The following is a 25203-nucleotide window of genomic DNA, read 5'->3' as shown; positions in this document are numbered from 1 at the left end:
GCAACTTCGCGATCCCAACTTTTTCGACGCTAGGCCAAACGCTAAGGTTGCAGCTGCAGGGATATGCTTATCGATAAGCAGACGCGCCTTCTACGTACTGTGGTGGGGCACAGGGCACATGCCTCACATGTTGGGCATGGACGGCCGCACGTCATCCCAGACGCCGCCTATCCAAGGCTCTAGACTGCTCCCGGGATTGTTGACAGGGTCCTCGGTCTACGATAGCTGAGGTATATAAGACACCCCTACGCTTTGACCTTCTTACATCTACACAACACCACTATAACTCACTAAACTACCCCTCAACTAAACAAACACCCCCTCACACAAGTCTCCAGCATGGCTCAGTTCAACGTGGGTCCTACCAAGTCACACTACCGCTGTTATCGTACTAACACTCCAAGATCACCCTCAAGAAGGACGCTCCCAAGGAGGAGCTCGAGGCAGCAAAGAAGCACGTCACCGACCAGGGCGGCAAGATCGTCAACGAGTTCACCCTCATCAAGGGCTTCACGTACGTACTGGCATGCCCACATCTCCCCGCAACAGGGCTGACATGTCACAGTGCTGAGATCCCTGACGACGCCGTCTCAACCCTCGAGTCCAACGAGCACGTCACCGTCGAGAAGGACGCCGAGGTCCGTACGCAATAGGTCGTCTACACAGCCACCGCTGATGGGTACCACAAAGATCCAAATGTAATACCGTGAGTGACGATGCGGGGGCATGATGCATGAGCACATGATTTCATGGGTATATAGCGATAATTGACAGCCGTGCCGATAACTTGTCTTCTCCTCCCTCTGGTGTCTTCATTTCTGCTTCCTCCTTGCGCTCTCCTTGGCCTCCTGCACAGTGTCTACCCTCCCCACACCCCTCAAACTAAGGTACACATCGGTACCCCATCCCCAGAGACTTTGTACCGCAATACCCCCACCAAAGTATTCCGCGTAGGCCCTCCCCAGCGGCAATCCATAGCCCAGCCCAGCCAGACTGTTCACTCCATCACCGCCTGCTCCTGAAAAAGCGTTTAGCGCATCCATGCCGTTGGCTGAGTTATTACCACCTGAGAGGGTCGAGGTTGCTTGCGCGTCGTTGAAGGTCGTGAAGCTGTAGTCCCAGATATGCGAGAGGTTGTCGGGGGAGATGCCACCGCCTCGGTCGCGGATTCTTATTGTTACTCCCGGCGTGCTGTGCTTGAGGGGGAGGATGTTCGAGTCGGGTGGAGGCGGTGTAGGCGAGTTGTTGCCTGTGAAGCGCTGCGAGACTTGGTCTACGTTTCCCTGGTCCTCATTTTCAATCTTCTTATTGCGAACGTCTTCTACGTTCTCGCTTCTCCTATCCTCAGGTACGAGTTCCGGAAGTGGGGCAATGGTCACTTCGATGGGTTCGCGCTCCATGCCACTCTCTACTGTCGCGCGGAACGCGTTCTTGAGCAGTTCAGTGATGATGTATTCGAGGTGAACAGGTATATGCGCAAATTCGTAGTCGGGTTCGCCGTTGATGACAATGGTCGGTCGGACGCCGTATTTCAGCTCGCAGATTTCGCCCACCACGTTTGCGCAATGATCTACAATCCTCGCAGGCCTGAGCCTAGTATCGATAACACCAATATATCCTGGGTTCTCGTCTACGTCGTGCATCACATCGCAATGCGGTTGACTGGAGAAATGCAGCGAGAGGTGTTGCTCTGCAATCAATCTCGTGCCTATGCGCGCTCGTAGATGCTCGTCCAGGAAACGCGTCACATCCTTGGGACTGATGTACTTCCTAGCCTCTAAAAACCCTCTTGCCAGTATACTAATAGTATTGGCATGTGTTTGTACCAGGTCTGCCATGACCTCCGTAAACTTGACTTCCTCCTCCAGCGTCGTTATCTCCTGCTCGGCCCATGGTAAAAGCGTCGACAAGCTATGCATGTAATTCGAGTGTATCTTGGAGACATGAGGATTAGATACAACGATAAACGGGAGGTTGCGGAGCGATTGTATTCGGTGCGCGAGGCGGGCGGGCAGGATCGAGAGGGTAAAGTTGGCGGATGTGAGGAGTTGTTGGGTTGTGAGCGGAGGTCTTCCGTGTCTGTTGCGCACGCGACAACGTTAGCCAGGGTCTTTGGTAGATGGACTCTGAATCACGTCTGACAGTACTCACTTGACTAGATCGGCGAGCGTCAACGGATGCAACGGCAAGCTTGCCAAGTGCGAGATGTCGTTGTCGGTAACCGTCTTGGTATGCAGCTTCCGGTAGCAACTCCCTCTAGCAAACAATGCGCTGCGTGTCTTTCTGGCCGTACGCGGACAGCACAGTCGTATCATCTGCGACTGGATAATCAGAGGCCGTTGAACCTGTGCCATGGCTCTGTGTTGCAGAGCTCGATGGTGGGTGGCTTTGTGGGTGGGTGTTGGAATGACTCGTCGACCAAGTTGTGAGAGGGTGAGAGAGATATCTTGTGACTGCTAATCGAATAGAGTCATGCAAGTGCGATCATGTGGCAATTTCCAAAGCTATTAATTGATCGCCATCACGAATGGAAGCTGTTGTTTGAAGGTCGTTCGGACCCGTTGCGTTCCATTTCGGCGGGAACTATTGAGTTGTGGGGGAAGCTTCACCAAGCTCAGCTGGGCATGCGGGATGCTGTAAGCGGTGTGAAGTCTGATGTCATTTGTTCGACCAACAACATCCTGGAGCAGCCCATCAATACCACACTCATTCCACATAAAGGATCACAGTCGGCAATACTCATAGCGTGACATCTTGCACAAACAGACTATGCATAAAGTTACGAGGTTTCCAAGTGAAGATCGTATAGTTTAAAATAAAGTACAAGAACACATCTCATCGTTTTCTTAGAGGCGCATTGCCATGACACCCATAGTCTTTCGTCCTATACAATATAGAAGAAGCAAGTAACAACTTTTACCCTAGGCCAAAGCCGTTCAGCAACGCCACGCAATGCTCATACTCAATCTCCTTGTCGTCATATCAAACAAACGCGAATTCGAAGAACTTTTGTGAGGTAATCAAGCCTCTGGGTATATGTTTGTAAGACCTGTTGGAACACCAGAAACAATCGACTTTTGGCACATAATATCAAACATCGTGCGAGGAGCTGCTGATGGAACTGCGACTGGTACCATCGGTAATATGAGTCGCGATACTCATGCGCTGGAACGGCGAAACTAGGTTTTGTTCGCGAGATGGCGGACTCGACAAACCCTGACTTCCCGCTGGTGACGAAGGTGGTGGGTGGCTTGGCAGAGCATCATTTGCGCCGTAGCGCTCCCGGAGACGCTTGATCTCGCGAAGTCGGTTACGCCAGGATGATATAGACTCGCCTCCTTCACGAATGTACCATACACTGGAGAAGACGACCGCGTTGATGGCCATAAGGCGGCAGTAGTCAGCAAGGTACTTGCCACACAGAATCTTTGTCTCGACAGCAGGAGATATATCGGGGAAGCCTGACTTTGAAATGGTCTGGATCTTGTAGTAGCGATTCCTGCCGTCGGGATCTGCGTCCAGTCGACGGTCAACGAAACTAGCCCTAGACTCTGGGGAAATCACGATGTGTACGTAGTTGAAGGCGGACGGGAATGTGTTAAAATCGTAAGGTAACCCTGAGTCGTTGAAGATGATGTTGACAAAGTCGTTACCAATATGTCGTTTTTTGTTTGGGTATGTCATGTCGTCATCGCGGTTGGTAGGCATCATTGTAGGAATGTGGAAGACGAGCTCCATGCAGCGGTCGCGCCAGCAATAGGTAAACTCGCCATCAATATCCTCGCGAGTGTCCAGACCACCAGTGTTGAATTTTGCACCCTTCAGACGGCACAAGGTACCTAGGTCGCTAAGGAACGCGGTATACGCTGGGGACCCCATGTCGTTCATGAAGATGTCTCTTTCGTTCGTTTGGCCTTCGCCAATATAGATGACACCCACTTTATAGTTGTCAACCGTTGCGATTCGGTCGAACGTAGTAATAGCACGGCGTGTCGGCTCGTCATCGGGCAAAGGAATTGGCGGATTACTGAGGTCGAGCGGCGCGTAGAAGGATTGGAAGATGTCGTCTGGTAGAATTCCAACATAGGTGTTGGAGTAGAATGCTTCAGAGGCAAGGCCGATAGTGATCGGTACCTGGTGTCGCGGCGGTGAGGTAATTAGGGGCCGCACCTTGATGAAGCGAGTACCGCACTGTCAGTCGTTAGCAGATGTATTAACCATTAGCAACTCGCATGACGTACTGGCCGACGGGTTGTGACGACGGAGGCACCTGTCCTTGCCGCAGTCTCTATTGTTATAAGAGCATTACCAACGATCCAGGTCTTCTTCCAGACTTCGCCATCGCCAGGTTTGAAAGAGCTCTCCTCCCGCGTCGTCTCATCGCGATCTGTATATGCTACCATATTCATGATATCTAGAATGACTTGTCCTTGCTCTTCCATGACTTGCCTCCCAGAGCTATCAGTATAGTATAAGTTCTTTGTGATCCACGGTATCTGCTTCGGACGGTCCTCCATCTTCAATGCCATGAACCAGAATGTAATGACGTGATACGCGAGCGAGTAAAGATACTGGGGCAAGTCGTCCTCAACACTTCTTGGCTTGTTTGCAATGGAATCTGACGATGCCGCAAAGTCTCGTGATGCACCACTATGCCGCAGGGTCCGATGCCCACTTTGCAACGAATGCCCATTGACCGTCCTGTCACGCTGGTCGCGTATGTGTTGTAGGTATCGGAAGCACACACCAAAAACCAACTTGAACTCATCTTCACGGAAGTTCTTAAAGAGTTCCGGAAGACGCGCTAGAGAAGTGAGGAACTCCAAGATGTGTATCGCCGTGGCCGGCTTGGTGATGATTTGCGACATTTTCTGAATAATGCTGTCAAGTGACTTGCTAACCGAGAGCGGGATTTCGAAACAGCAGACCGACAGTGCGTGAATACACCATTTTGAGGTTCTATCCCATTGTACGATGCCCTGCAGGAATGCTTTAACAAGATCGTCTTCTTCGCTCTTTTCGAAATACTCGTGATAGCTGATGATGATAGTCAGTATGTGAAACAGGCACACTGCAACATCAGCCTTTTTCAGAAGCGTGTGCGGCGGAGGTTCGTGGAAGCTCGCATTCCGCACCTGTTCACAAAGAACATTCCGCAGCATCTTGAGCTGAGCAACACAACTGCGAACCAGCGCTTGGTTCGAGAGTTGAGGTCCAAGATGGACGAGTACGTAACTATAGATCTCCCAATCAGGTGGTCTCTGTAGAAGTGAGATGATCAACTCGAGCCACAGTGTAATTTCCATGTCTAAGATGTCATCATCCAGGGGATATTTTGCCGCGTCGATGTGAGAGAACACGACCCGGCTTGAGTCAGATGGAGGTTCCTCAGGTAATCCTTTGGGACCAGGATACATCCACAAGGGAGGTATCGGTTTCGAAACACGACCGGCTGGAGCAGTTGTGCGGCCTGTATGTCGATTGAGGGAAGACCGAGGACTTGAACCAGAAGTCTTGCGTTGCTCGCGCCACGAGAGAGTATCTTCTGATCTGCTATGGTCACCCGCTGAGCCTTCATCCATCTTTTCCGGTGCAACCGCTGTTTCCTCGGTGCGGCAAAGTTCAGCGGCAATTCTCTGGCCTTCAGGGTCAGAGCTGACTATCAGAGCGTGGCGGGCATCAGCGCGCAAACGAAATAGTAGTTTGAGAGCAGTAAGACGTGCATCATGCGCATAAGCGTCCCTTCCAGCAATTTGCCGTAGTAGTTCGTAAAGAATGCGTGTCTTTTGCGCCGAATGTGTCACGCTTCGAGTGAAGAGCCGTACGTAAGCAGTTGCGATGATGTTGCAAGGGGAACAACCATCTTCTTTGAGAAAAAAGGGGTGAGACTGCCATGACGGTAGAGAGGACGTCATGGAAGCTTGTGGGCGGTCCAGACGTCGCTGTAAAATGAGAACAATGTGTGAGAACCGGGCCGTTGATGCTTGATCAGCGACGTTCATCGCAAAGTCCACCAGTTCTTGCAAGACTTCTATGTCCTCTTCTTTTTGGATCCGGCTGAGAAGAAGTTCTTCGGACTCCAATACTATTTGGCTCGAACACAATAACTCGACAGCATCGTGCGTTTCCCGTAGCGACTGGATTACGAGCAATCGAAGTGAGCGCGGTCTTGTAGCATCGTCGAAGATACCAGAGACCAGACGGTGGCAAAGATCAAGCCACCCGGCGTTCGAAGGGTTGAGGTAGCGTCCGGTGGCAAAGTATTGTATGACCCTCTCCGCAGTCGCATCACTGATACGGTGTGAGATTAGCAAGAAGAGCTCCATCACAGCCTCGCGTTGGATGAAGTCGAGTGCGTCGCTCATGTGATCTAGTTTGACCAACACTTGATATATGCCGTCATCTGAGTCACGCCGAAAGAGCTCCGGGTGGGGTGCAGAAGCGTCGTTGCTATGCTCTGCTCTGCTAGCATTGGATGAGCTGTCTCCATGAGGCGACATCTGTCTTTCAATGACATCCTTCTTTGTGTCGCTCCCATGATCTGCCAACCTAGTCGTCTTGGTTCGAATACGCTCGTCGTCACGTTCTGCACATACACGTATAACTTGTAGCATATCTCCCAAGTCACTTTCCGCAAGTAACAGCTCCCTCATGCCTTCTTGAGCTAGAACCGCATCTATCAAACTGACGACTATCTGCTCCTGGTCGGTGCCTGGTATCTTGATGGAAGCGTTCAAAGCTGGGAAGAGCAAGGACAGGGGCACTTTGGGCAGCTCATTTCGGCCGTCCTCTAAGAGGAGAAGGCGCAAGACCAGAGTCGTGCCCCTGTACATGCTCTCTAGCTTCCTCTTGAGCCCGTCGTTTTCCAAGGTCTCTCGGCTTGGGCCGTCCAGGAGCATATGCAGCAGTTCGGATATAGCAGCTTGACCAACATGGGACTTGAACAAATTGCTCAACGTATTCCAGGCTTGATCCTGAAGTTCGGTGATTCTCTTGTGGATTTCACACAAAACCTCGAGACACATGCGAAGTGAGCGCCTCGGGATATGAACGTAGGTGACGATGGTGTCGAAAAGCTTGACACCGCACTCGACATCAGGTCGATGAGTTGTAGCCCTGCAGATGGCGACGGTCCGTCGTATGAGAAGATCCAAGTCGTCGTCGGTAAAGACCTTGGCGTTGAACTTGCAGATGTCGGTAGCATACTGGAAGGCTCGAAACATGTTTGCGGCTTCTTGGGGAGGGTTGGCGGTACTCCTTTTCCCATTCGCTTTGCTCCTCATTCCGCGGAAGGCATCACAACTAGCCTGGAAGCAGCTGTCCAAGGAGGTCAGGATGAAGGAGACCATGCCCGACTCGCACGAATCGATGTCGCGCCCATGATTGGTGAGGGTGGTAATGACTTCAAGTCTCCTGTCGAAGAAGTGGTCGTTCTTACGCAGACAGGCGGCGTCGAAGAAGAGAGTGCGCTCGATGCTGGCCAGGTCAGACAGGGACGCACAGCTCTTCAGGAGCTTGTACCCCGCCTCTGCGACATCGTCTGGCTGTTCGGGAAGGAGCAAGTCGCTTGCGACAGACCATAGCCCCAGTATGTTCTGCACGGGATACGCCTCGAGGATGTCACATATCTTGTCCACGGCCACGGTGCGCTCGGCGAAGGGGCGGTTCCGATGCAGCTGCTCGATCAGGTCGTCGAGTTCTGGTGGTCCGCCGGTAACAGGCTTGCCCGTCCGCTGGCCTGTGACCTGGCTGATGCGCTGAAGGGTACCGTCGGCTGAGTGCGGGCTAGGGATGGAGCCGGGACGTATGGTGCCCAGCGAGGGAGTGCGCGCAGGCGTGCTGGTGGCAGACGAGACAGAGGGCGGCGGCGTCGGGCTCTTCAGACGGCCGCCCGTCAGAGAGCGGAAGGCTGTGAAGAGCGCCTGGGTGGAGGAGCGGCGGTCGGGCGTGTGGGGGACATGGTCGGGCGGCGGAGACATGCGTCTGGGTGTCGCGGATCAGCGTCGCCGGGTGAATGTCTAGTAGGTAGGCTCCAGGACTGCCGCTGCAAAGGCTAGAGAAGAGAGCTGTGAGAGTGGCGCAGGCGCATCGAGTCTATCATGGGTGCTGGTCGGCGGAGAGGCGGGGCTGTCTATGGTGCCCATTTAGGAGTGGGGAGGGAACGCGGCTGCACGGGACGAGGCGGCGACGGGTTACGCCTGGGGAGAAGACGAAGTAGTGGCGTGCTCGGCGAGGAGAGAGCAAGACAGCATCTTGTCGTGTCATGGATGCTCTCTCGGAAAATCATCTGGGGTTATGTACCTAATCCCTGTCCACGCCAGAGCTCTTCCTAGGCCTTAGCGCCCTAAAGTGGGACACCCCAAACAGCAACCATCTGCCAAACATTTGCTCTCTTTCTCACTCCAAGCCACCCGTCTAGATCCTCTGCTGCTTCCACCCCATCACCATGGCCGCCGACATCGCTACCCTCTCCCAGCTGCTCCAGGCCAGTTTGGACCCTCGGCAGAACAAGCAGGGTGAGTACCATTGTTTACCGCAGTGCTGCACGTCGTGTAGCCTGCACTTCTCGTGCAAGACGATATGCATACATTTCCATGCATATCCGACGCCAAAGCAGTTTGTCTTGCACATGCCGACATATGCGCATTTTGCCAACTTGCCCCTCCGCCTCTCAACACTATTCAACACCACATGCTAACTTTTCAAAGCCGAAGAAGCAATCACCCAAGAGCAGACCAAGCCCGGCTTCTCCCTCGCCCTCCTCCAGATCGTCGCCTCCGACGCAAATCCCCAAACCACACGCCTGTCCGCTGCGCTATACTTCAAAAACTTCATAAAGCGGAATTGGGTCGACGAGGATGGCAACTACAAACTGCCCGAGAGCGAGGTTGTGGCAATCAAGAGGGAACTCATAGGCCTCATGGTATCCGTACCCGCAAACCTACAAGCGCAATTGGGTGAAGCCATTAGCGCCATTGCCGACAGCGACTTCTGGCAGCGATGGGATACCCTGGTCGACGACCTGATTTCACGACTCACTCCCGACAACACAGTGGTCAACAACGGTGTATTACAAGTCGCGCACTCCATCTTCAAGCGCTGGCGCCCGCTGTTCCGATCCGACGACCTCTTCACCGAGATCAACCACGTCCTGTCCAAGTTCGGCACTCCCTTCCTCCAACTGCTCGAGAACACCGACACCCTCATCACAAACTCCCAAGGCAACCCACAGGTGCTCAAGAACGCTTTCACAACCTTAGACTTACTTATCAAGCTGTTCTACGATCTTTCTTGCCAGGACTTGCCTCCCGTCTTCGAAGACCACATCGCCATCATCTCAGGGCTTCTCCACAAGTACCTCGTCTTCGACAACCCCGCATTACACACCGACGATGACACCGAGTCAGGGCCACAGGAATATGTACGCGCGGGTATCTTCGAGGCGCTCATGCTTTACATCCAAAAGTACGAGGACGTATTTGGCTCCCAGCTTGGACAATTCATCGAGAGCACATGGAGTTTCCTCATGTCGGTTGGCCTCGAGACAAAGTACGATATCCTCGTCAGCAAGGCGTTACAGTTCCTCACGGCAGTCGCGTCTACGCAACACGCTGAGGCCTTCAACAATCAGTCCGTCTTGGTTCAGATTATCGAGAAGGTCATCTTGCCCAATCTCACTCTGCGCGAGTCCGACGTCGAGCTCTTCGAAGACGAGCCAATTGAGTTCATCAGGAGGGACTTGGAAGGATCCGATAACGACACTCGCCGTCGTGCTGCCACCAACTTCTTGCGTCAACTTATGACCCGCTTCGAGACCTTGGTCACAACTACCTCCCAAACGTATATCGATGCCTACCTCCAAAACTACGCTCAGGACAGCGAGAACAACTGGAAGTCAAAAGATACCGCAGTCTACCTTTTCACCGCCATTGCCGCCAAGGGAACCGCTACCGCTGGCCAAGGTGTTATGAGCGTTAACGAGAATGTCAACATTCTCGAGTTCTTCCAGACACACATTGCAGCTGACCTCCAGGCACAAAACGTATCACCCATCTTGAAGGTTGACGCTATCAAGTTTCTCTACGTCTTCCGCAGCCAGTTGTCGCCAGACCTCTGGCGGGCTGCGTTCCCTCTGCTCGTAAATCAGTTGGGCAACGACAATTACGTCATTCACACATACGCTGCTATTGCTGTGGAGCGTGCTCTGTACATGACAGACAGCAATCGACAGCCCATCATTCCCAAGGCAGACGTTGTCGGTTCATCGAAAGACTTATTGACACACCTGTTCAAGCTCATCACAAAGAGCTCCGCGCCGGAGAAGATCCAAGAGAACGAGTTCCTGATGAAGTGCGTCATGCGAGTACTCATCTTTATCCGTGACGGAGTTCTACCGATTTGCGAGACCATCCTACAGAGTTTCATCAACATCGTCAAGGTCATAAGGCACAACCCTAGCAATCCTCGCTTCCAGTACTACATGTTCGAGGGCATAGGAGCACTCGTTCGATTTTGCGCGCCGAAACATCCTCAGTTCTTCGAGGAAAAGCTCTACGAGCCGTTCGCTGCTTGCCTGCAAGCCAATGTCGAGGAGTTTTCCCCTTACATCTTCCAGCTCTTCTCTGCGCTGCTAGAAGCAAACCCTTCAAGTGGGTTGAGCGAATACTACAGGGGCCTGTTCGTTGTCATCATCCAGGGTGCTGTCTGGGAGCAACGTGGTAACGTACCAGCGCTAGCTCGTCTACTGAGTGCAATGGTCGCTCGCGACGCAGAAAACATCGTTGCAACCAAGCAACTGGAGCCCATACTGGGTATTTTCCAGAAGCTTGTTACCAGCAAAGCGCACGAGACGTACTCCTTTGAGCTTATTGAAGCCGTTGTCGCACACATTCCAGCGAACGCGCTGCAACCCTACTTCTCTACAATTCTCCAGCTGATGCTGACAAGGCTGTCAAACATGAAGACTGAGAACTTCCAGCAGCGTTTCATCGCATTCTATCACTTCGTCTCGGCACGACTGGACAAGGGACTTGGCACAGACTTCTTCATCGAAGTTTCCGATCAGATCCAGAAAGAGTAAGTTATTTTCATGTTTCGGAAGCTATTGAAACGCTTGCTAATGTTATAACAGTATTTTCAAGCCTATCTATTTGACTGTCATCCTTCCAGACACACAGAAGCTCGCCCGCCCGACCGATCGCAAGACCGCTGTGGTGTCTTTTACAAAGACACTGGGCGATTCGCAAGCTTTTGTTGATCGTTACCCCAAGGGTTGGGCCCTTACGACACAGCGCCTGGTTGAGCTTCTCGTCAACCCGCCTGTACCCACGTCTGCAGACGACATCATTCCTGATGCCGATGTCGACGAGCTCGGTTTCGGCGTTGGTTTCACCCAGCTAAACACCTGCAAGAAGGCGCCGCGAGACCCCTTCCCGGAGATCACTAACGTGAAGGAGTGGGTGGGAAATTATTTGAAGGACGCTAACAGCCGTCACAATGGCCGTGTCGCCACGATTATGCAAGAGCGTTTGGATGACACTTCCAAACAGGTTCTTGCTGGTTACTTGGCCTAGAGCTGTATGTGCTTCGAGGAGTTGTTTAAGGGCATCGGAGAAGACAAATGCATCTGTCTGCATATGGGGTTGGGCGTGGAAAAATAGCCGAGCCGGCTTTTTAGGATTTAGGATATGATACCAGGTAGAAAAAGTGGTGGAGTTTTCAATAAGGAACAAAGCTGAATTCATTTTCGTGGAGCACACACATAGTGTGCATGATCAAATCACTGCATCTAATCAAGCTTCTTGCACCTCGTAGCTCACCTTGGTGACACCTTTCTGTCTCTTGATATTCCTCACCACGATTTTCCCACACTCTTTCAGCTTCTGCACGTGCGTACCCCCACAAGGGTAGCTTCCTTCGCTTCCTATCTCCACGACCCTGACCCCATCCTCTTCATCCCCTTTCAGAGTCTCCATGACCCCTGTACACTCTTTCTTCGCCTTTTCTTCGTCCCAAAAGTGAATCTTGACGTCCATGTCTGCAGCCACCATCTCGTCGACTCGAGCCTGTATCTCAGCCTTTTTGTCGCTTGGAATGAGACCCAAGAATTCTACAAAGGCTGCGCCAGGGTAATGGGATGCTTTTCCATCAACCACGTCCGGAGCTATTGAACCGGCAGCCCTGAGGTGGGCAGCTGCGAGACCGATTACGTGGCCTGCCGTGTGGATGCGGGAATGCAGACGACGTTTTTCTACATCGATGTTTTGTTCAGCGTCGACTTTTCCTTCGAACTGCTTTTCTGAAGGAGAAGAGAAGACTCCCATATGCAATATCGTAGGATCTACCTTTCGCACTTGATGCACGTGGAATGTTGTGGATCCTGCGGAAATGGTTCCAGTATCCGAGGGTTGGCCGCCGCCCTGAGCGTGGAATATTGTTGAAGGCGTTGTTAGGACGTAGGGTTCTGTTTCTGGTGGTGGCTTGAAGAGCGATTGGGTTTCTGGAGACAGAGATGATAGTGGATGGAATGAGGTTATGGGTGAGGTATGGTTGTATTTTTGGCCATCTTTTTGATAGAGCGGGTCTGTCCTTTGGGAAAGAGGGTCTGCCATTATGCTGAGAGGTCTCGAGATATGCGAGGTGCTAATGATGGTGAATCGTTTGTAGGTGTGCCGAGTTGTTGGTGCTCGATATGATGTTGTGCCGCGGAAAACAATTGCGAACGCTGGATATCTCAAAACTTTGCGGCACATGCAGCGGATGATATGCTCATATAACAGAAATGAAACGAGATTGAGTCACTTGCAATGACCAAAGTCGAAGTAGGAAAAGAACCTTCGAGATGATCAGAAGCGTAAAGTATGGATCGGAAATGCGCCCTTAGGGTTTACATGCACTTAACCGTTTTAGGCAGGTACGAATACCTGTTCTGACGTCTTCTCTTGTGTTGAACGAAGCAAAACGTATTGTCGTCGTAGACAACCATGCACACATAAGGAACTCTCCAGGACCTGTCACTTGCGTATTATTCTTCGTGAAGGTGCACAGGGGCAAAAAAGGCTACGTTGATGATGTTGCAAGGTAGCGCTAATAGTGCCTGCTTTCTTCCCCGATTTTGGGACCGTTTCTTCCAATTATCTAAGAAAGAGGTCGCTCTTATCGAGCTGTGTCTATGAAAACTCATTGAAATACCCCGAGAAAGAGTTGTTTGAGGCAAACCAAACCCAGTATTCTAGCTCCATCCAACCTTCCCAAATGACGTGTTTATCGGACTCCTATCTGACTGCGGCAGCCTTGAAGCAACTGTCGGGATGCTGAGAAGCGGTCTCCGCACTGGTGGTACTTCCATCGGTCTACTTGCTCCAAATGCCCGGCGCTTTAAGAATGGCTCTTCCATTCCCCTTTTCCTCCATCTTTCCTGAACTAGGTTGAACTGCATTCCTGGTGGGAACTCAGGAGTTTGTGTGCGCCGATGTTTGTATGGTGACGAGCTGAAGAGGTCGGTGTGCTGCGGTACGCGTCGCCGCCGCTGGAACCTGCGTACAAGCCAGCATGAGAGAAGAAGGCCCAGAATGAAGAGACTGGCGCAGACAATATGCGGATGTCTATCGAATAATCCGAAAGATCCAAGAACAAGCCCGGTTTTTAGCTCGAGCCACACTAGAGATGCGAGAATAAGTGCACCGATGTTCTGTAATAACCAGCTTGTCATTTGTAACATTGCTATCATCAGTCGATGAAACTGCTCGCAGCTCCGAAGAAACAGCATTGTGAAAATGAGTTGAGGACAGTATATACTTCAAGTTGGAGCGATACCACACCGATATAAGGTAATTTCGCTGAATCAATAAGGCTTCCAACATTTCACTACTATCTTTGAGCTTGGTTTCACCAGATAGCATAGGTTACTCTAGTAGAGACGGTGATCTCACATGACTTCAGCTCTTAGCAGTGACGATCTGAGACAGCAACACAATCTGCATCTTTTCAGCTGCTGCACCGACTCAATAGGGTGACAAGCTTGGAAGATCGGGTTATAGCGGCTGCGATAGCATCAGAACTAGAAGCAGAGATGGGCAATGCGACGCTGAAACGAGTAAACACTGTGTCCACATATCTATATTACTGCTCGCTGACACAGCGTCACCACAATGTCGCAAGCACAGATCAGTGTCCTACTCGGTCTCTTGATCGTTTCACATTTCCCTTTTGACCCATTTATCATCAGAATCCCTATACAAGCAAGCACTATATGGAGTCTCATCTTCGCGATCTGGAACCAATATCCATTGAGCATTTCTTCGCTGTTATGTTAGCACTAGCCGTCACGTTACTCGTTCTGCTCTGCATTATTGTCGTGAAGTACGAGATGCGTAATCGTTCATTTCTACGATCCCGGTTTCAAGCTGGGAAGCAGTCTTGGCTTGTTATAAGCTATGGAACATTATCACATACTTCACATGCAGATTCTGAGATTTCCATCGCTGGAAAGGCTGTTTGAGTCGTACATCATGACGTGCTCACCTCCATGAATGCTCTCAGCCGGACTACTCCTTTTATCCTTCTTCCTTGGAATGCTGCGCTGGCATTGCGTTGAAAAGAGTTGCGGTAACGAATCTCATTGTATCAGTCCGTCGTAAATATCCGAGTGAGTATGTACGGAATCGGTATCTCTTGTGCTCATCTTTATTGGTAGTTCTGAGTGGAAAAGCTCGCGTGTCCAAGGTATAGATAAACAATTGCAATGATAGGTCATACTCTCAATCTGCAACTCCAGTACGTGTGTCATGTGCTCAGTCCCACCCAGATGCGGAAGACGCACAAGGGAGATGTCAAATCGAGATGCGGTGTGTCGAGCTTGGTATGTCGCACTTTGTCGTGGAACTGTCTGTGTCCTTCTTCGTCACTAACGGTTTTGTCTGCGCGGATCTGGACCGTAAAAGGCCGTAGTGGAGTGAGTAGTCTGGGGCCTGCCTCGCTCTACCTCAGCGCCTCCCATGCTCACATCCTCATCTCTCACTGCGAGACTGGCCACTCCTCCTGCTAGCGATTGGATACGCCCATATAGCGGTGGATTCATATTCCCCGCACCTGCCGTTGTACCGCCTTGAGCCGCTGTGTCTTTCTGTAACCCATCATGCTGCTGCTGAATGTACTGTACTGGTGGCCGCGAGTTCTTTGGAGGATCGAGCCCTCCGTATCGTTTCTTGAGCTCCTTAAGCCCAAGCTCAGTCTTGCCAACAATCTCTTCCTCTTCTTCAACAGCCTTTTCAAGTTGCTCCCATAGCTTTCCAACTAGTTCGTCCAGCTGTGAGATGCGGCTTCCGCTATGCTTTGGTATCCGCACGGGAAAGAACTCTTGCTGCGGTTGCGGCTTCTCGCCATGATATAGGGGAGCCCGGGGCGGACCCTCGACGTGGGTGTATAGACCGATGCCTGTTACGTATGGAGTTGTACCAGGCGGACAAGGGGTTTTGAAGGCGTCGATGAGATCGGCATTCATACGGGCTTTGCGAGCAGCTGCCTCTTCGGATGCGAGAGGCGTGAATTTCGCTGACGGTTCTTCTGATGTAGGGGCATCTGGGGCGCTTTGCTGGTGCGAGGCTGTTGGCGAATCGCTTTCGGATGCTATCATGGCAGCCCGATCGGAATGAATACGGGGTGAATTGACAATCTGTCGCATGTTATTATCTTTCCGGGCCCACTCTGTGTGTGATTCAGGAAGATATAGGTCATCAAAATCGATGAAGAAATTGTGTTGAGGCTCTGATAATCTGGTGTAACATATCGACCCCCGCAGCTTTTTGAATTGCTCCCAATCACGGGCGACTGGCTTCGCTGAGAAGGTGCAACTGTGATGTTTACACAGACACACTCACTAAGTGCAAATGAAAACGTACTTGCCTGTTATCTCTGCGCTCGACTGATGACCCTACCATAATTTCGTGGTGGAGAGCGACAACAACGCTCTACTATGCTCAGATGTCAGAGTCGCGTCGAGCTAATGTCGCGTCCCGAGAACTGTATCGATAGTGGCCGTCCAACTAGCCCCAATACGTCACAGCTCTATTTACTCCATCAATGCGTCATTACCAGATCATCATCGATCCGCTCCCGATCCGAACTCCACAACGTTCAGGAACGCGCCAAAACAAATAAGTGCTGACATCAGGATAAAATGGTATTGGTTACCGTGCCTCCCAGAAAGCGGCACGTCACTGCACGCCATGGTCTTAGATCTCTTAACCTAAGGGGATCGTTGCTGCTGTCCTGTGACCTATGTTGTAACCATGCAGTCTACAAAGTTATTTAGGAATGCTGTTTCCCTGCGTTGCTGCAAATCATCTTCCATAATCACAGCAACCCTACCACGTGCATTCATTACTCGGATTATTCCTACCACCTCTCGACCTTATTCGTCGACCCCGCCAAACAATACCGACCGCTTGAAGGGCCCAGTCGAAACTTCCTCAACTATGCAGGCAGTAAAAAACACCATTGCCGAGAATTTCGGTAAAGTCGTCTCAGGCGCCCATGGCCTCGCACCCGCAGACCAGCAGTTCTCCCTTGAGGAAGTGCCAGATCTCACTGGAAAGGTGGCCGTTGTAACTGGTGGTTCTGAAGGTATCGGCTATGGATGCACGCACACGCTTCTGTCGAACAATATCAAGAAGCTATTCATCATATCGTGGAGCGAAGACATCATTGAGGATGCGCTGAAGGCGATCAAGGAAGAGATGGGAGAGGACAAGGCCAGCAGAGTCGAATGGCTAAAGTGCGATCTCGCCGACTGGGAACAGACGGGCAAAACTGCGCTCGAGATTGCTCAGAAGACAGACAGGATCGACATCTTGATCAACAACGCTGCTCGCGGTATCATGACATACCAACTGGCCAAGAACGGTGTCGATCTACACATGGCTTCTAACCACTTCGGCCACGTCGTCCTGACTTCTCACTTGCTACCCTTGCTCAAATCCACCGCCGAGAAGGGCGACAAGGTCCGGATAGTACAGTTAGGGTCCAACGCACACGAGAACGCACCGAAAGACACCAAATTCGAGTCCATCGATGAGCTCAACACAGACCTTGGCCCAATGGCACAATACGGCCGCACAAAGCTCGCTACTATCCTGTACGCGCGCTATCTAGCCCGTCACCTATCATCTTCCCACCCCAACATCCTGTCCAATGCCACACACCCCGGTTTCGTCGAGACACGGCAGTCAGTCGACCACATCCACGAAGCCTATCCGCTCGGTGGCTATGCAATGAGTTACGGTCTCGCACCATTCAAGAAGACACAGTTTGAAGGCGCAGTGAGCACCATGTTTGCGGCGACCAAGACAGAGGGTACAGGCGAGTACATTTGCCCGCCCGCGATACGGGAGCCGGGTAGTGATCTGGCGAATAATGAGAAATTGAGCGAGCAGCTGATGGATTTCACATGGAAGGTTGTCAAGGAAAAGACGAAAAGTTCAAGCGCCGATAAAGGTTGCCCATTCAAGTTATATTAGAAGTGCACTTGCATAATACGTATAGGTCGTCTAATCGAACGATGTTAACCGATCAATGCACTTATACGACACCCATTACATGTGATGCTGCACTCCCAATAGTAGAGAACCTCGCGGCCGTAATTCGTTGCGTCTCATTTCAAACAACTATGGTATCGCTCGCTTGGCGCCTTGCAGACTAGATCCATAACCCATGACGATACCCCGGAACAATGCAGTAGAACTCACAACGCCTGACCCTGATGAGACCAAAGCTCATTAAGCAATCCCCTCCATACCCATTGGCACTTGGAATCCACTAAGACCCTCTCCAGCACTTGTCAACCTAGCGCAAAGGCTCAAGAAAACTACTGTCTCAGTGGCAGCGAGGTAGTTCAGCGTATCCAGCAAAATCTTAAGATGCCGGGTGAAGTTCTCCTCGTATTTAGCAAGCATGTCGAACATCTTGTCGACACGCTGAGGGTCGTACACAAACTGAGTCGAAGGCCGATGTGTTGAAGCGACTAGTGTAGCGGCGGGCAGCTTGGAGTTCTTGGAAGGGGGAGGAGCGAAGGACGCATTTACTTGAGCGACAAGGTCGGGGTCGCCGGTGACGAGGTAGCGGGAGAGGGAGTAGGTGAAGGATGCGAACATGCTGCATGTTGACATGATCTTGTTGTTGATCTGAAGGTTGTCAGTAATCGAATTCGCTACAAAGAAGTGCTTCTCAACTCACCCGAAGCAGTTTACTGTTAGTAAGCATGCATTCCTTTAGACAAGTCGCAAGGAAGTCCACATGGTCCTGCATCAGCTCATCTACAGTTCGCTTGACTTGCGGACCACCGCTCTCATCCTCTGTTGTCTTCCCTTTACCACGCACATCCTGTTTCTTCTCCTCACTTATCCGCGACATTAATGATGCCCAATTTGGTTCAATAACTTCTGACGTGCAGTAGTAGGTAAGCTGTTGGACAAAGACCAACATGCGCGCACGCAGTGTCCAAGCTCGGCGTTTCCACTGTTCTATCCGTGGGTTCTTTGATCGGTGTTTCCAGGCTGCGTTCTTGCCCTGTTCACCCCAGCACTTGGCCAGATCAGTCTCAAGATGCTTCAAGCTGAGTAGATATCGGAAGAGTAGTTGGTAACGAGTGAGGGTGACCCGGCTAACGACGAGTGATAGAGGGAATGGCATAGCGTAGTCAAATACCAGTGCTTGATAACCGGTAATGTTGGAGTCGTCGGTAATGGGTGCCGAGTTTGCAGGTGTATAGTTGGACAGGGTAGCGGTGGCAGCGTCCTGGTCGAGACCTTGGACATTGACAATCTTCATTAGCCAATTCGTAAGGCCAGTATCGTTGATCTGAACTTTGATGTCCTCCTTGTATGGGTCCTCCACAGCAACTGATCCAGCATGTCGAGTTGCGAGATCAAGCAGTGATTGCAGCTTTCCGACGTTGACATGTTTTGCTGGTTTCTTGAGCTCAAGCTCGCCCATTTCGAGGAAGTAAGTAAAGAAGTCGGAGCGGTCGAGGAAGAAGTAGTGCTTGAGTGAACGTAATCGTGCCGGCAGTTGGTGTGTAGTGAGAAGCAAATTGAGGAGCGAGGAGTTTGCGTAGGCATAGGAGGAGTTGACGTTGTCTAGAAAGCGTGGATCGTCGAAGCTAGTTGGCGCGTCCTGCACGACTTTACTAACGTCGACGCCTCCACACTCTCGAACCACGTTGAGGTACTTTCCTGCTAGGAGCACCTTGTCTTTGACGGCTTCAAGCTGGGGAGGCACTAGGGCGTCGCGTATCGTGTATCTCTTCTCCCAATATTCGTCCGTGTAATCTTGATCCAGCCTTTCTCGCTTGATGCTTCTCTGCTCTTTGATCAGAAACTCGGAATGAGGGTCTTTGATGCCACCATGGTGCAGCCATTCGTTCAGCATAGCCATGTACGGTCTACTGGCTTCTCGCAACAGCGTGGTCAACAGTGCCCGAGCTGCAGGATCTCCTGACATTGAAGATAATCGCTTAGTGATGAGGCCTAGGACGCTCCCGCCTTTGCAAAGCTTCTTGGTCGCGTTGCCTCCCTCGCGCAACGACTCGAGGATGTTTTCAAAGTCATTGCTGTCATCATCCGCTGAGTCCTCGTCCTTTTCGTCTTCGAGAATGCCGTTTGCTTTGAGCAGTTCGATTCCGGTGGTGTAGAGCTGGAAAAGCATGTGACTCGTCTGTTTGGTATGCAAGCTCAAGACATGGAGCGTGAAAGACTCGTTGGTCAGTAGCTGGTTCTCAAGCTGGGCGATGAGTATGAGGTAGTCCTTGAGCAAGCGCCGCACGGCAGCGCACAAGGCGTGGTTCACTGCACCGTACTCTTCCCGGCTCAACACCTCTACACAAGTCTCGACAGCGATGTAGTGTGTGGCCGTCTTCAGCATCGACTTGGTCAGGTCCCTCAGGCTAGGATCCAAGCCAGGCATCAGGCGAAACTGTGGCCCAACCAAACGCTCCTTCTCTTCGTGGGGGTTGTAGCCATCGCCGAAGCGAATGTACTGCCCTTCGAAGCCCATGAAAACAAACAGCAAGTCTTCCAGTATAGCCTTCTCTTGTGCCTCGAGCGACAGTTTTGCGAGCGGCGTGGGTTGCAGCGATACGGGAGCGGTGGATGCGAGCGGCGGTATCGAGATGCGCGTGGCCAGCGGGGCGGTCGTGTGTGGTATCAAAGAAGCCTGGGGCTCCCATGGCGGCTGGGGCTCTTCTGGTATCGACTTTTGCGAGGCCGCGCTGCGTGACGGTCTCTCGACATCTCGCGCTTGTTTCTCCGAGCGGCTTCGAGCATGGACTCGACTCTCGCTGGCATGCTTCAACGGGCTCTTGGTCCGCCTAACCTCCGTCTCCCGCTCGCGCACCTCCTTCTTCTCGACGCGACGCTCGCCTGAGGTTGCGCCTGCGGGGCGCATGGGAGCCGACTGTTTCCTGGCATGTGATGCTGTGGTAGAGCTGCGTCGGTCGAGGTCCTCTCCAGAAGCGACGCGGGGTCGCGCACTCGACGTGTAATTGGCATTGACAGAGCGGCGATCAGCGCTGGACAAGGACTTCATAGTCGGCACGGTGCGGGAGGACATGTTGGCGGGCAAGGCACTCCATGGAGCCTGGGGCACTTTTGTCTTGCTTGTCGCTGCGCCGAATTGATGTTTGGGCTGCAGTAGCCGTGTTGATCGGGTCCCGCTCCACTACGCGTCGACTCGCGCTAGCCACTAAACGACCATGACGCAGCTTCTGCCTGGATACATGTGCCAGACCTCTCGCTCACATTGGAATTCACTATCTAATCATCCTATCAGCTGTTAACTCAATCATTTTCAGTTCAGTTGTACGATGATCTCCGTTGGATAAAGCTATATGCGTGCTGTTGCTGATAGCAAAAGCGATTTGAGATAGATAGATGATAGGTATACCCAAGCGCCATTTCCGCGTCTGTACCCAGGTCCCTCTGGTGAACGCCAAAAATGCAAAAATGCAAAAAAAAAAAAACGGAATCTAAACTTCATATCTTCCTCGCCCTTGCCCAGTGACTTCATTGCCGAACAGCCGACCGGCGTCAACACAATACCGAGCCTCTCCTTGTCCGTCTCTTCCTACTTCACTTCCCCAGCAAACAAGTACTGCGTCTAGGATATTTCCAAGGACTCCTTCCATGGCACCTAGAGCGCCCCAACCAATCGCTGCGCTGATGATGCCGACGACATATGCGTATAGACTGCCCTTGTACGGTACCGTGTCGTTGCCGATCTGGAGCATGCGTGCAGTAGAAACCCAGCCTCCAAACCCGAGAGACAATGTTATCACCCAGCGAATAGCGTGCAGAAGGAGTTTTGCAAGGCGGTATGACTGTATAGACGGTCGCCCATGATCTTTGAACGAGCTTGGGCCGAGGGTCGTAGTTGGCGATGCGGCGGAAATGAAGTTCAATTGGGATAAGCCACGCGCGGCTTGATTGAGAGGTAGACCGTGAATGGATGCGAAGGTTAGGGTGAGTGGATTCGTCAGCGCCGCGATGGGTGTTGGTACGATAGAATATGCGCACATGCCGATCATCCCCGCGAGTCGCCTGGGGAGAACGATAAGTGGTAGGCGAACCATGAGTGAAATAAGCGTGGACATGCAGATCGTCCCAGCCATGGTGTATGTCGCATGGCTGAGAGAGGCTTGGACTACCGTTCTCGCAGCAGGTGCGGGGACGCTGTTACGATGGAAGTACCACTGAGATACTGTAGCTGCTGTTGTAGCACGTTGTACACCCGAAATGACTGCCAACGTCCAGAAGTAATCCAGGAAGAACGCAATTCCCAGCCACCACGTGCTGGTGTCGATGATCCACCGGGATTTGTTGCTAGCAAAGTGGCCGCCCAGGAAAAGACGTGTGAACATGAGAATCCAGATCCAAGACCACAGGATCACAGCAGCCAATGCCGCAATACCCACGAGCAACAGTGGAAACTGCGCTCTCAGGATTTCACTCGAGAATTCCAGCATGCCGGTGGCTTTGTCTAAGGAATGTCGCGCCTTGAAGACGGTGTACACCCAGAATCCCGCGAAGCATAGAGGTCCAAACGAGAGCCAACGCATCAGCCGATCTTGCACGCTATCACCATGCCATGACCCTTTAAAGCTTGACACAAAAGGGTAGAAAAAGAAGGAAATCGATACGACGGGTATTGCCAGTAGCATCAGTTGCACCAGAGGCCGAGCGAAGGACCGAAGTAGCGAGAGCCATAGGACTCCGACTATGACCGAAACCAACGAGTATACTCCGATGAGGTGAAAAGACGAATGTAAGACGGTATATATCGTGTCGCCCAACGGATTCTTCTTGTTTGGGGGCGACTCTTGTAGCAGAGAGATGAACCAAGTGCCAAAGATGGCACATTGCACGATTATGAACAGCTCAGCCCAGAAAAAGTTATGTCGTGGCGCTGACGTTGGGTTCTCTGGTACAACATCGGGCACGGTCTGGCGATCTGGGCTTATCGGCCGTGGATGTTCTAGCAAGGTATCCTCATCGGTTTCCTGTGGTATTGGTAGGGTATTTCGTAGTGGACTGCGACCGCGTTTCGGCCTCGGCATGTTGCGAAACTGTTGGAATGGTGGTGGTGGCTCGTCCTGATGACCCAAGAGCTCGTCTCGGTCCAGCTCTTCTATGCTGCCTCGATCTGTAGAATCGAGCTCCACATCGACGAGATTGCCCCTTCCTCTACTGCTGCGGTCTGTAGTCTCGGAGAGCGGTACACTTGACTCACGTTCTTCATCTTCGGGGTTGTTGATGGTGGTTGATCTTCCGCGTGCTGGCTTGTCGCCCTTCCAGGAGCTCTTAATCCCTCTTCCGAGACCGTACCCGGGCGCTTCATTGTCGTCCCTGTCCGCGCCTATAGTATGGTCCGATCGTTGCGGGTCATCTTCGACTTCGGACGATTCAGAAAGGTTGCTTGCGCCAAATTGCCGCCGTGATCGTTGTAGCGCGTAGTGGTCGGCCATCTCGCGGTCGTGCTCAACATGGTCGTCCTCCTCGCGGAAGTCATCGGTTGCAGAGTAGAAGAGCGGCGCGGGCGCGTTGGATGTCCGTGAAGCGAAGGCGAAGCGGCTCATGGCCTGCGAGTTGTATGGGTTCGGCATGTTGCGACGCTGGAGGTAAGCTTGGGCGGCTCGCGAGGACGGACGTTGCCTGTCGGGGGCGTTGCGGCTTGAAGTCGACTCGGGCTGACCCAGTGACAGCCGCGACTGAGACTGGGAGAGGAACTTGGATGCATCTGGGGAGCACGCACGTCAGTCACGCGAGTCGGCAAGCTCTCCAAGACAGAGGCGGCGGGTCTATCACATGTACCCCGATAAGGCACCAGGTCACTTACACTCGGAGAACATGATGGATAGAGTAGGCGATATAGGGCCTTATGCCTGCTGGACTTGGAGATGGCGTCTAGGTATATCTTATCGCAAGAGATGGCCCGGAGCGAGGGTGGGCTCAGGTGCGACGTCGGTGGTCAGCCGTCGTGAGGCGGTCGAGTGCAAGGGTACCAGAGTACAAGAGGCAGCCGCGGATGACGCAGCCTAAGAGACATGCAGCGGAATGCCAGCAGGTTGCGCCGAGTCCAGCTGGAGATGGGCGAGATGGCGTAGGCAGCGTGGTAGCAATAGGGCAGCGATGAGCTAGAGCCCGCCTAGGAGTCGAGGGTTCGGTGGTTGGCGAGCTGCCGTGGATGGGTTGCTCATCATCGTGCCAAGCCAGCGCGTCGGGTTATCGATAGTCGGCCTGCCGTACCTCGTGAACCTGCAAGGCACGCGCTATTCTCCTAGCCTCAATCACTGCTCCACCCCCCATATGCAAAGCATTCGGTAAACTTGACTCTACGGCGCCGTCGACCTAAAATATCTGCGTCTGCTCGCCTTTTCGTGAGAGCAATTTTTGTCCTGACCGTGTCTGCCCGAGTCACGCCAACCCCGATATTGGCCAGATCCGGTGTGCGGGAGAGACGATCGATACAGGCTACAGAGAAAAGCAACATGACATACAGCCAAAGCTTGCGCAATGTCAATTTGTGCGTGCTTTTGACTTTGCCATGAGACGTGCTTGACATGCTTTGCTGCGGCTCACGCAGCTGCCGAGCTATGACCGCATTGTTGAACCCTGACCTGACTACACCTATCTCACTATCATCCAACAACTTGCCGTCCATCATACCCACACAGAACTGATACTTGCCAACTGCTCTTATCTTGCATACCTTTGGAATAGAATCTGCCGTCTTCGAATACATCTACTGCCTCTGCTGTGATCGTCACATAAGCTTGCTCCCCAGATCAACTTCTATTCCTGTCGCACGGCCTCGCGCAGCATCATGGCTCAGCCGTGGGACTACATAGCCAAGATTGTGTCCTTGGGCGACTCAGGATGTGGCAAATCAAGCGTATGCGACACCATTTCTGCCATCCAGCGCTCCCATACTGACGGCTCACAGCTCACAGTCCGCCTTTGCGAAGGCCGCTTCTCACCACACCACGACGTGACTATCGGCGTAGAGTTCGGATCGCGCATCGTTCCCGTCGGCCCACCTGCCTCTCATTCCTTGAGCATCAACAACCCCTCCAACTCCTCACAACCGCAAGCGCCCGTATCGCCGTCGAAACAGAAGCAGGAGCAAAAACACATGAAGCTTTCGCTCTGGGACACCGCAGGACAGGAGACATACAAGAGCATCACGAGGAGTTACTTCCGGGGCGCATCGGGTGCGCTGCTCGTATTCGACATATCGCGCAAAAACACTTTCCTCTCCGCCACGTCATGGCTGCATGACTTGCGACAAATCGCCGAGGAAGGCATTGTAGTAGTGCTCGTGGGCAACAAGTCCGATCTCGCAGGTTCGTCCACCGTAACTGACTCCGACGCTGCAAATAAGCGGCAAGTCACAAAAGAAGAGGCCGAGGAATGGTGTAAAGCGAACGGGGTCATGCAGTATGTTGAGACTAGCGCCAAGAGCGGAGAGGGTGTGGAAAGAGCCTTCTTGGAAGTCGCAGAGAGGATATACCAGAATATAGAAGCTGGAAAGTACGATTTGAATGACCGGAGGAGTGGAGTCAAAGGCCCGGGAGGTGGAGCGAATAGAGCGGGAGTTAACTTGAACGATGCGAGTAGAAAGGGAAAGCAGCAGGGCTGGGGCGGATGTTGTTGA

General features: G+C 52.3%; 10 protein-coding genes across 10 annotated transcripts; 4 read left to right on the top strand and 6 right to left on the bottom strand.

Moving 5' to 3' along the window:
• Positions 1 to 339: 339 nt before the first annotated feature.
• J4E82_000150 (uncharacterized protein) lies at positions 340 to 653 on the top strand (the record flags this gene model as incomplete). The annotated part of the gene is made up of 3 exons (XM_051726473.1): positions 340 to 354; positions 405 to 514; positions 566 to 653. 3 exons carry the CDS (start codon positions 340 to 342, stop codon positions 651 to 653), a joined length of 213 nt encoding a protein of 70 aa, XP_051593655.1.
• Positions 654 to 812: 159 nt separating this feature from the next.
• J4E82_000149 (uncharacterized protein) lies at positions 813 to 2354 on the bottom strand (the record flags this gene model as incomplete). Its single annotated transcript, XM_051726472.1, has 2 exons — positions 813 to 2079; positions 2152 to 2354. The coding sequence occupies 2 exons, from the start codon at positions 2352 to 2354 to the stop codon at positions 813 to 815; spliced, it is 1470 nt and encodes a 489-aa protein (XP_051593654.1).
• A 736-nt stretch (positions 2355 to 3090) lies between these two features.
• Positions 3091 to 7979, bottom strand: J4E82_000148 (uncharacterized protein; the record flags this gene model as incomplete). Its single annotated transcript, XM_051726471.1, has 2 exons — positions 3091 to 4191; positions 4242 to 7979. 2 exons carry the CDS (start codon positions 7977 to 7979, stop codon positions 3091 to 3093), a joined length of 4839 nt encoding a protein of 1612 aa, XP_051593653.1.
• A 467-nt stretch (positions 7980 to 8446) lies between these two features.
• Positions 8447 to 11573, top strand: J4E82_000147 (uncharacterized protein; the record flags this gene model as incomplete). The annotated part of the gene is made up of 3 exons (XM_051726470.1): positions 8447 to 8516; positions 8709 to 11076; positions 11132 to 11573. 3 exons carry the CDS (start codon positions 8447 to 8449, stop codon positions 11571 to 11573), a joined length of 2880 nt encoding a protein of 959 aa, XP_051593652.1.
• A 219-nt stretch (positions 11574 to 11792) lies between these two features.
• Positions 11793 to 12323, bottom strand: J4E82_000146 (uncharacterized protein; the record flags this gene model as incomplete). The annotated part of the gene is made up of 1 exon (XM_051726469.1): positions 11793 to 12323. The coding sequence occupies one exon, from the start codon at positions 12321 to 12323 to the stop codon at positions 11793 to 11795; it is 531 nt and encodes a 176-aa protein (XP_051593651.1).
• A 2582-nt stretch (positions 12324 to 14905) lies between these two features.
• On the bottom strand, positions 14906 to 15682 carry J4E82_000145 (uncharacterized protein; the record flags this gene model as incomplete). The annotated part of the gene is made up of 1 exon (XM_051726468.1): positions 14906 to 15682. The coding sequence occupies one exon, from the start codon at positions 15680 to 15682 to the stop codon at positions 14906 to 14908; it is 777 nt and encodes a 258-aa protein (XP_051593650.1).
• A 793-nt stretch (positions 15683 to 16475) lies between these two features.
• On the top strand, positions 16476 to 17516 carry J4E82_000144 (uncharacterized protein; the record flags this gene model as incomplete). Its single annotated transcript, XM_051726467.1, has 1 exon — positions 16476 to 17516. The coding sequence occupies one exon, from the start codon at positions 16476 to 16478 to the stop codon at positions 17514 to 17516; it is 1041 nt and encodes a 346-aa protein (XP_051593649.1).
• Positions 17517 to 17774: 258 nt separating this feature from the next.
• On the bottom strand, positions 17775 to 20604 carry J4E82_000143 (uncharacterized protein; the record flags this gene model as incomplete). The annotated part of the gene is made up of 2 exons (XM_051726466.1): positions 17775 to 18179; positions 18232 to 20604. 2 exons carry the CDS (start codon positions 20602 to 20604, stop codon positions 17775 to 17777), a joined length of 2778 nt encoding a protein of 925 aa, XP_051593648.1.
• Positions 20605 to 22209: 1605 nt separating this feature from the next.
• Positions 22210 to 23398, bottom strand: J4E82_000142 (uncharacterized protein; the record flags this gene model as incomplete). Its single annotated transcript, XM_051726465.1, has 3 exons — positions 22210 to 22266; positions 22322 to 23286; positions 23386 to 23398. The coding sequence occupies 3 exons, from the start codon at positions 23396 to 23398 to the stop codon at positions 22210 to 22212; spliced, it is 1035 nt and encodes a 344-aa protein (XP_051593647.1).
• Positions 23399 to 24372: 974 nt separating this feature from the next.
• J4E82_000141 (uncharacterized protein) lies at positions 24373 to 25203 on the top strand (the record flags this gene model as incomplete). Its single annotated transcript, XM_051726464.1, has 2 exons — positions 24373 to 24441; positions 24493 to 25203. 2 exons carry the CDS (start codon positions 24373 to 24375, stop codon positions 25201 to 25203), a joined length of 780 nt encoding a protein of 259 aa, XP_051593646.1.

This window comes from Alternaria postmessia, assembly GCF_024291825.1.
Source record: "Alternaria postmessia strain BMP 2775 chromosome Unknown scaffold_1, whole genome shotgun sequence".
In the NCBI taxonomy this organism is placed as follows: Eukaryota; Fungi; Ascomycota; class Dothideomycetes; order Pleosporales; family Pleosporaceae; genus Alternaria; species Alternaria postmessia.
This window is presented reverse-complemented; position numbering and strand designations above follow the sequence as displayed.